Source organism: Nematolebias whitei, chromosome 18 (assembly GCF_014905685.2).
Source record: "Nematolebias whitei isolate Nwh7 chromosome 18, NemWhi1, whole genome shotgun sequence".
NCBI classification, from domain to species: Eukaryota; Metazoa; Chordata; class Actinopteri; order Cyprinodontiformes; family Rivulidae; genus Nematolebias; species Nematolebias whitei.
The window spans coordinates 16,980,959-16,995,709 of NC_056515.1; the positions used below are offsets into that span (position 1 = coordinate 16,980,959).

General features: G+C 43.4%; 1 protein-coding gene across 1 annotated transcript in view; it reads right to left on the reverse strand.

Annotated features, from left to right (window-relative positions):
- The window catches only part of mast4 (microtubule associated serine/threonine kinase family member 4), a gene marked incomplete in the record, with an annotated part of 175,348 nt that overhangs the window by 40,737 nt on the left and 119,860 nt on the right, over window positions 1–14,751 (reverse strand). Inside the window, 5 exon segments of the mRNA XM_037692599.1 lie at window positions 5,315–5,524; window positions 5,620–5,695; window positions 5,790–5,944; window positions 7,054–7,132; window positions 13,592–13,661. Coding sequence (XP_037548527.1) covers window positions 5,315–5,524; window positions 5,620–5,695; window positions 5,790–5,944; window positions 7,054–7,132; window positions 13,592–13,661 — 590 coding nt within the window.

Here is a 14,751-nt window from a genome sequence, read left to right on the forward strand (position 1 = left end):
TTCCATAATTTCATTCAAAAAGTTAATCTTTAATAGATGATAGATTCAGGGCCCACAATTTAATTGATTTCAAGTGTTTATTTGTTTAATTTTACAGAATTTGGGCTTCCAGCTCATGAAACCCACAAAAACAGGAATTCAAAAAAATTAGAATACTGTGGAGAAATCTGCCCAAATTTTGCAGGGCATGAATGTTTTAAACCGAGTGTGACACACTAATCATCTACTAACCTCAAAGCACCTGCACAGATTTCCCCAGGTGTCATTAAATTGCTTCAGTTTGGTTCAATTGTCTCAGTTTGGTTCAATTGTCTCAGTTCGGTTCAATATGGGGAAGACTGCAGACATACAGTAACTGGCCAGAAGACCATCATTGATACTCTCCATAGGATGGGTAAGCCACAAAATTTCATAGCTAAGGAGGCTGGCTGTTCACAGAGTGCTGTGTCCAAACATATCAATGGAAAGTCTAGTGGAAGGGCAAAATGTGGCAGGAAAAGAGATGACCGTGAGCTTCAGCGGATTATCAAACAAAGAAAATTCCAGAATCTGGCAGAGATCCAGAAAGAGTGGAATGAGGCGGGAGTCACAACTTCAAAAACCACCACATTCAGACACATCCGGGAGATGGGCTACAACTGTTTGGTTCCTCGGTCCTCTTTTCAGATGAAAGTAAAGTGTGCCTTTCATTTGAAAATCAAGGTCCAAGGGTTTGGAGGAAGAAGGGTGAGGAAAAGAGCCCATACTGTTTGAGGTCCAGTGTGAAATATCCACACTCAGTCATGATTAGGGGTGCAATGTCCGATGTAGGTGTTTGTAAACTCTGCTTTCTTAAATTCAAGGTCACCGCAACAGTCTACCAGAATGTTTAGAGGACTTCATGATTCCTTCTGTTGAGGATCTGTATGGAGATGCAGATTTCATCTTCCAGCAGGACCTGGCCCCTGCCCATGCCATCAGAAGCACCAAAACCTGGTTTGATGCCCATGCCACAGTGCTTGACTGGCCAGTCAACTCACTGGACCTAAACCCCATTGAGAATCTAAGGGGCATTCTCAAGAGGAAAATGAAACCAGCCACTAGGGAGAACAAGCCAGTGTATCTCTTGTGCCGGTCCCAAGCCCGGGTAAATGGTGAAGGTTGTGTCAGGAATGGCATCCGATGTAAAACACTTTTGCCAAAACAATAATGAGAGGTCATCAAAGCGAAACCATACTGGATCGGTCGAGGCCCGGGTTAACAACGACCGCCACCGGTGCTGTTGACAAACATGGTGCAGGCGGAAATTGTGCTACTGTTAGTCGAAGACCACGAGGAAAGAAACGTGTCAGGAGACAGAGGGAGAAGAGGAATGTGAAGAATGTAGGACTGAGGGTTGCAACTCTAAATGTGGGGACAATGACAGGCAAAGGTAGAAAGCTGGCTGACATGATGCAGAGAAGAAAGGTAGATGTTGTATGTGTCCAAGAGACCAAGTGGAAGGGCAGCAAGGCTCGCAGCATTGAAGCAGGGTTCAAACTGTTTTACCATGGTGTGGATAGAAAGAGAAATGAAGTAGGGGTGGTCCTGAAGGAGGAGTTGGCAAAGAATGTAGTAGAGGTGGTAAAGATAGTGTCAGACAGGGTGATGTGCCTGAAGGTAGAAGTAGAAGGTCTGATGCTAAACATCGTCAGTGGTTATGCTCCACAGGTTGGATGTGATGAGTAGGACAAAGATACATTTTGGAAAGATCTGGATGAAGTGATATAGAGTATTCCCAGGGAGGAGAGAGTGGTGATCGGAGCAGACCTGAATGGACATGTTGGTGAAGGAAGCAGAGGGGATGAGGAAGTGATGGGTAGGTTTGGGGTCAAGGAAAGAAACCAGGAAGGACAGATGGTGGTGGATTTTGCCAAGAGAATGGAAATGGCTATAGTCAATACCTATTTCCAAAAGAGGGAGGAACATAGAGTGACCTATAAGAGTGGAGGAAGGAGTACGCAGGTCGACTACATTCTGTGTAGAAGAGGAAACCTGAGGGAGATTAGAGACTGTAAGGGTGTGGCAGGGGAGAACGTGGCCAGACAGCACCGGATGGTTGTGTGTAGAATGACTGTTGTGAAGAAGAGAGAAAGAGTAAAATCAGAGAAGAAGACCAAATGATAGAAGCTGAAGGAGGAAGAATGCTGTGAGAAATTCAGAGAGGAGCTGTTAAAGGCTCTGGGTAGTAAGAAAGAGCTTCCAAATGACTGGGCTACTACAGCAACAGTAATTAGAGAGACAGGTAGGAAGGTACTTGGTGTGTCATCTGGACAGAGAATGGATGATAAGGAAACCTGGTGGTGGAATAGTGAAGTGCAGGACGCCGTTCAAAGAAAGAGATTGGCCAAGAAGAAATATGACAGTGAGAGGACTGAAGAGAGGCGACAGGAATATAAGGAGATGGGACGTAGAGCAGAGAGGGAGGTAGCTAAGGCAAAGCAGAGGGCGTACGATGAGTTGTATGGGAGACTGGACACTAAAGAGGGCGAGAAGGACTTGTGCCGATTGGCAAGACAGAGGGATCAGGCTGGAAAAGATGTGCAGCAGGTTAGGCTAATTAAAGCTAGGAATGGTAATGTTCTAAGAACTGAGAAGAGTGTGATGGAAAGATGGAAGGAGTACTTTGAGGAGCTAATGAATGAAGAGAATGAAAGAGAAAGAAGAGTAGAGGTCATATAAATTGTGGACCAGGAAGTGGGAAAGATTAGTGAGGGTGAAGTCCAGAAAGCTCTGAAAAGAATGAAGAAGGGGAAGGCAGTAGGACCTGATGACATACCAGTGGAGGTTTGGAAATGCCTTGGAGAGATGGCAGTGAGGTTTTTGACTCAAATATTCAATGGCATATTTGAGAGTGAAAAAATGTCTCAGGAATGGAGAAGAAGTGTGTTGGTGCCCATTTTTAAGAACAAGGGTGATGTACAGAGTTGTAGCAATTACAGGGGAATCAAGTTGATGAGCCACACGATGAAGATCAGGGAGAGAGTTGTGGTAGCAAGACTTGGACGAGAGGTGACTATCTGTGAGCAGCAGTATGGTTTCATGCCAAGAAAGAGCACCACAGATGCCATCTTTGCTTTGAGAATGCTGCTGGAGAAGTACAGAGAGGGTCAGAAAGAACTCCATTGTGTCTTTGTGGATTTAGAAAAAGCATATGACAGGGTGCCGAGGGAGGTGGTGTGGTATTGCATGAGAAAATCTGGAGTGGCAGAGAAGTATGTTAGACTGGTACAAGACATGTATGAGGACAGCAGGACAGTGGTGAGATGTGCTGTAGGAGTGACAGATAGCTTCAAGGTGGAGGTGGGATTGCATCAAGGATCGGCTCTGAGCCCTTCTTGTTTGCTCTGGTGATGGACCGACTAACAGATGAGGTCAGGCAAGAATCCCCATGGATGATGATGTTTGCAGATGACATTGTGATCTGTGGTGAGAACAGGGAACAGGTGGAAGAGAACTTGGAGATATGGCGGTATGCACTTGAAAGAAGAGGAATGAAAGTCAGCCATAGTAAGACGGAGTATATGTGCGTAAATGAGAGGGAGGCTGGTGGAACAGTGAGGCTACAAGGAGCAGAGGTGACAAAAGTGCAAGATTTCAAGAACTTGGGGTCCACTGTCCAGGAAAATGGGGAATGTGGTAAATAGGTGAAAGAGAGAGTCCAGGCAGGATGGAGTGGATGGATAAAAGTTTCAGGAGTGATTTGTGACAAAAGGGTGTCAGCAAAGGTCAAAAGAAAAGTTTACAAGACAGTGGTGATACAAGCTATATTGTATGGTCTGGAGACAGTGGCAGTGACAAAAAGACAGGAGAAAGAACTGGAAGTGGCAGAAATTAAGATACTAAGGTTCTCCTTAGGAGTGACAAGGCTGGATAAGATTAGGAATGAGATCAGAGGTACAGCACATGTTGAACAACTGGGAGATAAAGTTAGAGAGGCCAAAGTGAGATGGTTTGGACATGTCAAGAGGAGGGACCGTGGGTATATTGGTAGAAGGATGTTAGAAATGCAGCTGCCAGGAAAAAGACAAAAAGGAAGGCCAAAGAGGAGATATATGGATGCAGTTAGAGAGGACATGAAGGTAGTTGGAGTGAGGACAGAGGATGCAGAGGACAGAGTGAGGTGGAGGAGGATGACTCGCTGTGGCGATCCCTGAAGAGGAAAAAGCCGAAAGAAGAAGAAGATTCTTAAGAGGAAAATGAGGGCACCAGACCCAACAACAAAGAAGAGCTGACAGAAAGCATCAAGGAAATCTGGGCTTCCATAACTCCCAGTCAATGCCACAGGTTGATTGCCTCAATGCCACGTCGCATCGAGGCAGTGATTAAGGCAAAGGGATTCCAAACAAGTATTGAAGACTGACATATTGTTTTGAAAGTACCATATTTTGATTGATTTGTTGTGATCCTAATTTATTATGTTTATTTTCTGCAAAAACTGAAAGTGTGGGTTGATGTGTTCACAGGATTCTAATTTATTGAAATCCTGTTTTTGTGGGTTTCATGAGCTGGAAGCCCAAATTATGTAAAAATAAACAAATAAATACTTGAAATAGTTTAAATTGTGGGCCCTGAATCCATCATCTAGTAAAGATTAACTTTTTGAATGGAATCATGAAAGTTAAACAATTTTTCCATGATATTCTAATTTTTTTGGAAAGGGTCTGTATATCTTTAGATAAATATTAAAATAAACTACTACTTATTACTTGTACTTCTTACTTTGCGATTTTTCACTTATCCCGAGGCTTCAGGGTGCGGATCACCCACAATAAAACGAGGGACTACTGTACTGGTAATTAAGATAAGTCTCATTTAAAAATATTTATTTAAACTCTCTTTGGTCTGACTAATAAAAGGATATTGGGAAAAGCAAAGCTGATATTTCTGTGTAACTGTTTGACTAAATAAATGTGAAAAAATATGCTATATTTTGAAATTTTGAGAAAAAAAAAGAACTAAAAAGCTTGGTCCTTATTCAGGTTTTTATTTTGGGCTCTTGTGAAAATAAGTTTGACTTCCCTGAGTTAGAAGGCCATGTAGAGGCGAGGAAGAGAAATAAAATAGGAGAGATGCCTGACTGTTGAGTTTGTAGCAAAACCTTTAAAAACAATAGATAAAATCCCATCTTAGTTTGGTTTCATGAATATGTCTCATGAGATGAGAATCATCCCTAGTTTTGTGCACAAATTTGTTCAGCTGTAACTTTGTTAACAAGGCATGAAAATTTCTCAAAATTTTGTAGTAAAACTCATCTACCAAAATTTGTCTTTTTAAATTCCAAAGCTGAACTCACCTCTTGAACGAGCCTCTCCAGCTTGTCAGTGAGTTCACAGAAGTAGCTGGAGGTGATGAGTCCTAGACGGCTCTTTTCCAGACAGTCTCGGGCCAGTTCAATGATCTGATGGTGGGCAAATCCGAGCACACCATCTGCTAAAGGGAGGAAGCTCTCTGGAGAGTTGCTGTGGATGATTTCCTGAATCTTCTCTTCCATCTGAGCCGTGGCCTGCAGTGAAGGGGAACAGAGTAGATTGTATTGTTTGTAAAGCAGATGATTATTACTGATCAGTATCAGATGTTTCGGTTATTGCTGACCGTTACCTTAGGAAAGCGTTCCTTGTACACATGATTCATCATGATGATTTCATGGTCGTAACATGATGGAGATCTTCCAGGGCTGAAAAACAGGATGTTAGACACAATTCAGCAACAAAGTCAACAAAGTGCCAAAGCAATATATATTTTCATGGAACAGTAATTCAGATGTGAACCTGAGGCTGCGTGAGCGGGGTCGCATTGTCGTCGTTCTGTGACATTCATCCCCAGCGATGCTTTCAGTGCAGAAGTGCTTGGAGAGAAAGTGAAGTTCATCGGGTGTTGGCTGGAAGGGCAGCTGGTGCAGCTTCTCCTGTGATGAACAGGATGACTGGAAATGAAACAAATATATACTCAATGTGAAAAGGAAAAAAAATGTTTCTTTTTTTATATATTTTTTTTACATGGATTAAAAAAATGGTTGCACAACCTCAATCCTGAAGTCAGACTGATGGTAAAACAAAACCACTGAAACTGGTGCAACAACAACCCAACACCACCTTACTTCACTTGTCTACATTACTTACTTTCTGTACAGTGTAGAAATAAACTATTTTATTCTTCTTTTTATTTTATTTATTTAGTGTTGTTTCAGTGTTTTGACTATGACTGAGAAAGCTCTGCACAATAATTCCAAAGTGCGTGGATTGTTGGTCTGTGCACAAATGGAAAATAAAGAACATTGTACTTTATGCTTTTTACATTGTACTTAATAGATTTATAAATTATTTTAAGTCACTAGTTCTACTTTTTAATTAATATATAATATACTGATTATATGCTGTTTTATTAATCCTAAAAATTTATGAAAAATGCATTTCAAATGGCTGGGAAATGCATAGTATTGAGTAATTTTTTTTCCAAAATTTTCAGGATATGGGTGGGGGTACACCGCAAAGGTACAATTTGGCAAACACACAAACTTCCCTGATAGGTACATAATGGCTATGTGCATGTACAAAATTTCTGCAGCAAAATCATTATGATTTATCATTGTGATGGCTGAATATTAAGGTTCTAGGTGGAGCGAATTGTCAACGTGTCAATGGTGTAAAGCCCATACATGGTAGTATGGCTTGGTCATTGAGAATTTGAGGCAAGACTGGTCATACTTGCTTCATGCCAAGACTAAGACTAATAAAATCGTGGAAACAACATAAGGCCGACAGGATACATGCAGCTGCATCCTGTCATGGTTTGAGAGAGTCAGGACCAGGACAGTGGTACAGAACTTGGTGATTGCCCAGGAGTAACAGAAAAATATATTTGCTAAAGACTAAGAGACTAGCAACATCATGGATGCCTTCACACAGGAGGTTTTGCAAATGGGCTGAAATTCAGCCATGTTCTGGTAGGTCATGTAAATTGAGGAGAGTGCAACTGGGACATTTTCCAGTGTGAAAAAGACCTAAGATGTGCTTAGTAGAGTGAGATTCTTACAGAGATTGTAGAGCTGGGTGTGTTGGTTCCATATCCAGAGGAGGGAAGAGATGCCAAAGACCATCGGCGACCATCAGCTCTGTCATACAACAACAAAGAGATTGACTCAAAAAAACAAACAAACCAGAAACGTCCTTGTGGGTGAAAAGACATCTATCAACTAATACAATCTTTTATCTGCAACATGCTCCTTTTTGAGAAGATGTTTGGATTAAGATCATAAAAAGAAAACTTCTGAAGACTTAATGTGTTTTTTTGTGTGTTGAACCCACGTACAGGCAGACCAACGAGAGACTCCAAGTAAAAATAAATGATTTTAGTTTATTTAAACCAAACAAAACAAAAAGCTGATGGGGCAGCAAAGCTTACTTTTAGGGAGGAGACAATGAGAGGAACAGACACATAGCCAGACAGGCTTGACAGCACAATCCACAGACAACAAAAAGACACAAGGACATTGAATAAATACAGACACTAATGAGACAGGAGTGACAAAAACCTGGGGTGATTCAGATTGGAGACAGGTGAGATGGTAGCTGCACAAAACAGATGGCCGCTTGCCCTGAGCCTGGTTCTGCTGGAGGATTCTTCCTGATTAAAGGGAGTTTTACTTTCCACTGTTGCCATTGCGCTAGCTCAGAATTTCTTCCTTAGATAGATACCTTTTACTAATTGGCTTTTGTATGCATGTGAATTTTTTTTACAGTGCCCTGAGACAACTTCTGTTGTGATTTGGAGCTATATAAATAAATTGAAGTGAACACCAGGAAGAGAACACAGGGGAGTGCAGGAGAACAATTAAAGAAAGGACAGAACAAAACAGAAATCACACAGAACCTTCCACGCAAGGGAACACCTGACATCCCAAGGAAAAGTATGTGCAACTTGGGTGGGAGGAGGAAGGAAACAACAGGACAGAGGGCACAAAGGGAAACACAAGGACCAAAAATAAGAAAAGCAGCAGGAAGGAACCTGGGTATAGGGCTGTATACCGAACCGAGGTTCTTTTATAGCATCGACGGAACTGTGTCAATCGGTGTATGGATTGAAATGTCACTCTTTTTTCAGTGTCAAGTTTCGGTATTGGCTGTAACGTGTCACGTGATTTCAGCACACCGGCAGGTAAAACGCAGACATATAGCAAACAGACTACGTGCTTACACCCAGAGCTGTATAGAGCAGCCGTACACACCTGTATGTCTATGGTGCTGGTTACGCCCACAGATGGGGTTCATGTGTGCAGTGCGTGTTGTCGAACGGCCTCAATTTATGAGCAGAAAGTTGCTCTGTGTTTTTCTGCAAGGAGAGAGAAGGACAGCAGCATTCCCCCTCCTCCTCTCTCAGCATTATAGTCAGCCTGTGAGTGTTGAACGGACTGATTCATTATCTCCACGACCAGACTCCTCTTCATCAAAGAACTCAGAGGACGGAGCTGTGTCTGTGTTTCAGCTGGTAAGTTTACGTTTGTTAACATTACTGCAGCTTAATATGTACATCGCGGTGAATTAAACTAGAATCCATGTAATGCTAACTTTAAGATATTACTGTGTAGCTAGCTAAACTCAGAAGCTAACTAAAGATTGACAGTAACAGATGAAGCTTAGCTTGTAAAAACGTGCTCATCCATCAGATCAGCTGGTTAAACAGTTCACCTAATGCTCACCATTTGTTTATATTTATCTTCTCCTCACAGGAGCCTCTGACCCAGATGTGAAGAGGACAGACAGACAAAAGAACAGTGAGGTGGGGGCCACAGGACAGTCACAAATTTTGTTGTTAAAAGTTTGCTGCCTTTTGCTACAGTGGAGGCTGCATGGTGGAGGTAAGTAAGTAAGCTGTAAAGGATATTGTTGACCAGTTCAGCTTTTATCTCTCAGCCTAGATAACGTTTTTGAGCAATAATACATGTTCATGTTCATGTTTGTGCTGATGTTCAATGTTTTATGTTATGAGTGCTTAGTGTATATTTAGTTGATGTTTTTCTTAGTTCATATCTTAGATGTTATTACTGTTTTTCTTATACATTTTATTGTTGGATGTAACTGGGACCCTGTGTACATAATTTCGCTCCACCACATGTACCACATGAGGTGCGAATGACAATAAAGAAACTCTGACTCTGACTCTGATACCACAACCATGTTTTTGTTGATGTTTTGTGTTCTCGTGTCAATTAGGGAGATGATAAGAGCCCTAAACCACAGAGAACCACAGAGAAGATTTAGGAAGAGACACAGATGTGCAGAAGTCTGCATCAACCCTAACCTCAGTGAATCCAGTGACCTGCTGGTAGAATGTGAGGGACACTATATCAGTGTTATCAAACTGGACAACCAGGTATCTGTGTGTGCAACAAGCATCATCCACACCATCAGAGTGAACACTTCCTACAGCTGGATACACCATCAGCCAGGAGTGAGCTTGTTTGTGTCCAGGGAAAGCAGACATGTTGATTTTTCTGAAGAAAAACTGTTAAGTGAACCGGTCCTCAGTGTGTAGCAGAGGAGCATTAGACACCGACGTGTCACTTGTTGTTTGCAACTGTTCTTTTGACCTGGAAATTATTTGTTTATTTTTATGTAAGAAAACCGCTCGGAATAGAAATACCAAAGTTAAAAAAATAAAGCTCACAATTTGTAATGTAATGTGTAACGTAATTTTATTCTTGTTAGAATTAATAGTAATTACAAAATTGGTACCGGAAAAAGAACCGTCCAGGAACAGACACCAAAGTTAAGGTACTGACACTGGTACTGATACCGATTTTTTTTAGAAAGGTACCACAAACACAAAAATAAAAGAACACCAACCTTAAGAGTTAAGGTGGGCAACCAAGAGACCATCCAGTGCGAGACAGACATTCAGGTGGGCGGCCCAAAGACCATCCAGAACCGGACCAGAGGTCTGGCAGGTGGCCTGGAAACAGACCCAAATGGGGCAAGAGTTCTGGCGGGCGGCCCGAAGATCATCCAGAATGGGGCAAAAGTTCCGGTGGGTGGCCTGGAGATTGTCCAGAACGGGGCAAGAGTGGCATCAACCTGGACCCTCCCTGAATCAGGTGGATGAGAAGTCAAGACGCCACAGGAAGGACTGCAGCAGCAGGCAAACCAGTGATGAGAGCTGCAACTGGCGAGTCAGACCAAGGGGCTGCAGCTGGTGAGTCAGATGAGGGGGCAGCAGCTGGAGAGTCAAACAAGGGTACTACAGTTGGTACGTCAAACCAGGAGACTGCAGCTGGAGATGGGACCAGCAGATCTGCAGCAAGAGATGAGACCAGTGAGTCTGCAGCAGGCGATGAGGCCAGTGAGTCTGCAGCAGGTAATGAGGTCGATGAGTCTGCAGCAGGTGACAAGACCGGTGAGTCCACAGCAGGCAATAAGACTGATGAGTCTGCAGCAAGCAATACAATCGTGAGTCTGCAGCAGGGGATGTGACCAGTGAGTCTGCAGCAGGTGATGAGACCAGATTATCTTCCGCGGGCGGTGGGACCGGAGGATGTTCTGCAGGTGGTGGGACCAGAGGATTTGCTACAGGTGAGGCCAGTGGGACTGCAGCAGGAGGTGAGGTCAGTGGGACTGTAGCAGGAGGTGAGGTCAGTGGGACTGCAGCAGAAGGTGAGGACAGTGGCATGGCAACTGGAGGTGAAGAGCAGAAGTCGTAGTCTCTGACACCCATGCTGAGGCATGGAGGTTATGTATCGTCATCCCGAACACCCACAGAGAGGCACGGAGGATGTGAGTTGTCGTTCCCGACACCCACAGAGAGGCACAGATGATGTGGGTCATTGTCCTCAACACCCATGGAGACACAGAAAAGTGGGTTGTTGTCCCCGACACCCATGGAGACACATGAAGTTGGTTGATTGTCCCTGATGTCCACGGAGATACAGGAAGGTGGTTGATCATCCCTGATGCCCACAGAGACACAGGAAGGGGGGTCATTGTCCCCAATGCCACTGGAGACATAGGAAGGTGGTTTGTCGTCCTCGACACCCATGGAGAGAAAGGAAGGTGGGCTGTTGTCCCTGACCCTCACTGAGACACCAGAAGATGACGTGTCATGGCCAAACCCCGCAGAGACACAGGAAAGCAAGTTTGGTTACTTCAGCAGGCGATAAGACCAGTGAGTCTGCAGTAGGCAATGCGAAATGCTCTTGCTCTTTGAAATGCTGCAGTCTTCAGCAAGTTATGTGATCGGTGAATCTGTGGCAGACAATGTGACCTTGAGTCTGTAGCAGGTGATGAAATCGGAGGATCTTCTGCAGGTGGTGGGACTGAAGGATCTGCCATAGGTGATGAGACTGCAGCAGGAAGTGAGGCCAGTAGGACTGTAGCAGGAGGTGAGGCCAGCGGGACTACAGCAGGAGGTGTAGAGCAGACGTTGTCATCTCCGACACCTACGGAAGGCACAAAAGATATGGATTTTCGTCCCTGACACCAACAGAGAGGCACAGAGGAAAAGGGTCGTCGTCCCCGACACCCATGGAGAGGCACAGAGGATGTGGGTCATTGTTCCCAACACCCATGGAGACACAAGAAAGTTGGTTATTGTCCCTGATGCACACGGAGGCACAGGAAGGTGGGTCGTCGTCCTCAACGCCCCACAGACACACAGGTAGGTGGGTCATCGACCCCGACGACCATGGAGACACAGGAAGGTGGGTCACCATTGCTGACATTCACAGAGATACAGGAAGGTGGGCCATAATCCCTGACTCAGATGGAGACACCAGAAGGTGAAGCTTCATGGCCAAACCCTGCAGAGACACAGGAAGGCAGGTTTGGCTACTTCATCGTCTAAGCAGGATTCGGCAGCCTCGTCAGCGAGCAAGGGCTTAGCTGCTTCATCGGTGAGTGAAGGCTCGGCTGCTTCAGTGGCAAGCAAGGACTCAGCTGCTCCCCCAGCTGGCGAGGGCTTGCCTGCTCCTTCGGATGGTGAGGGCTCGCCTGCTCTTTCGGATGGTCAGGGCTCACCCGCTCCTTTGGCTGGCAAGGGCTTGGCCGCTCCCTCGACTAGCGAGGGCTCGACTGCTCCCCTGGCTGCGGAGATCTCCAGTTTCCACAGCTACAAAAATTTCAGCTGTTACTCCAGCTTGGAAGATCACCACTGCTTTCCCGGCTGCGTCTGGGAAGACTTGGATGGAGGGAGGGACTGGAGTTGGATGGATCCAGTCCAGGTCTGTTGTTGGCCTCTCTTGTAGCGGAGATGAGGAAGATTAGTAGATTGCCCTCCTCCCACTGATGACCACTTGGGAAATTCAGGAGTTGACCAGGGTGGTGAAGGGTAACAAGGTGGTGGAGTGGAACAAACGGGTTTAAAAGCCAGGTGAGTTGCCCGGAATTAAGATCTCATCCTCTCCTCCTTTTCCACCAAGAGAGGGGATGGGAGATTCTCAACCTCCAGGCTGTGACATCTTTGTCTTCGAGCAGGTTTGATCTGGAACCCGCTCCATCTGATGACGGATTGTGCCTCTTCCTCCTCCTGCTCATGCTGGGCAGTCTTTTCTGCTTTGTGGGCCAGAAACTCAAAAAGTGTAATCTGCCTGTTGGGTTCAGTATGGTCAGTGAAATCTGACATGACTGTTGTTTTGTGTGTTGAACCCACGTCCAGGCAGACAATGAGAGACTCCAGGTAAAAATAAATTATTTTAGTTTATTTAAACCAAACCAAACAAAAAGCTGATGGGGCATCAAAACATACTTTTACAGAGGAGATGATGAGTGGAACAGACACAGAGCATGACAGCCTTGACAGCACAATTCACAGACAACGAAAAGACACAAGGACGCCACATAAATACAGACACCAATGAGCACAATCCACAGACAATGAAAAGACACAAGAACGCCAAATAAATACAGACACCAATGAGACAGGAATGACAAACTCTTGGGGTGATTAAGATTGGAGACAGGTGAGACAGGTGCTGAATAAAAGAAAGAGAACACAGGGGAGTGCAGGAGAACAATTAAAGCAACTAATTGACTAACTGTAGACAAATCTGTATAAATTAAGGCTGAATTAAATAAAGAAATAACAGAGCAAAACACAGAGCGAAACACAGAAATCCCACAGAATGACCGCACTGTTGTAGATGAACAGCATATTCTTTAGTATATTTTCTAATAAAACCTACCAGTTACTCCACATACAAAATTAGAACCTGAACTAGACACTTTAATGAAGAAAATTTCAGTAGTAGCCCACTGAGTAAAACCAACTCAAAAATGAGGATGGTAAACATCAAAGGATATTTCATATAATTGTGAAGTTGATGACTAAACAAGTAAAGACCAAACTTGAAGTCACCTCTTTGTTTTGTGACAGTGACTGTGGATTACATTGAAAATTGTGTTGAATGGATCAAAATAAATGTGTGCCGTTTTATAATAAATAAATAAGTAAGTAGGTAAGTAAGTAAGTAAGTAAAGATATAAACGTTGAGATTTACTCATGTACTGACAGAGAAAATTGTGTTTATGGAATGAACAACTCTGTTTTTGAATTTGAATTTGTATTTCATTTCAAGTCTGGTTACCTTCGTGCAAAGGAGAAATGAGAAGAGGCACTGGGAGAGAAGTTTCTAGGGCTGTCTTGTGGACTTGTTCCTGCATGAAAAAACAGAATAAAAAAAAATGTAAATATTGAAACAAAATCAACTTGCAATCAAAGCAACGTCAAAATTCTATTCCAGTTTCAAATGGAAGCAACAACAGTTGAATGTTGCATGAATGAACCACAAAAGCATCACATACATATTGTTTTTAAAGTCCTAAAATCTAAAAAAAAAAAAAACCTGAAAAAAATAAAATGATTGTTTCCAGGGCTGCAGATAATTTCTGCTTGATAGAGGTGTGAATGAAAAGCTGATTCAAAAATAAGTTGATACAAAGCAAATACTTCTATTTGAATTAATGAGTTAAACATCTAATGTTTTAACTGAAAGGCAAAATTACCTGTTTAGGGTAAAAATAAACTAAAAATATCGGCATGCTTTAATCAAGTTTTAATTCCAGGCATTCATGTGTTTGCAGCACGTTTTGTAGTTTGCTGTGCGTTTGCATCTGTAGGTCACCGTAAAAATGTTTTCAATATTCTCAAAATTACTTAATGTTTTAAAAGCTATATTCTACTGTATTTTTCACTATTTCTAAAAGTCAAAGGGGAGAACATACACATTTCACACAGGAAGGCCCCAGACTGGAAGGTGATCTAGCAACTTGCATGCTGTGAAAATTTGCTCTAATCTGGTGATGCCCCATCACAGAATTGCCACCTTAATCTTAGGGGTTTGAGTACCCCTGTAATCCTGGGGGCTATGTTGCTGGGGCCTTAGCCCATAAAGTCTACCATGGCAAACAGGCCTTGGGGGAGGGGCCAGACTAAGAGAGATTCAAAACCCTTGATGAAAAAAGCAACAGAGGCATCAAGCATGCCCTCTGTCCGTGCAAGCTTTCAACTCACACCTCTGGGAGATTTTTCACATGTCACAATGGCCATGTTCAGGGCCTCTATTGCAGATGTGGCTTCTTGAAGCTGTGGCCTGAAGGCCTGAAGTGGCCATGAAAATTGTCAGGCTGAAGAAGGAGGCCTTCGGGACTTGGCTGTCCCAGAGGACTTCCTAAGGAAGTAAGTAAAACTTTATTTATATACTGTATATATTGTAAATACAGTATATATATATATATATATATATAT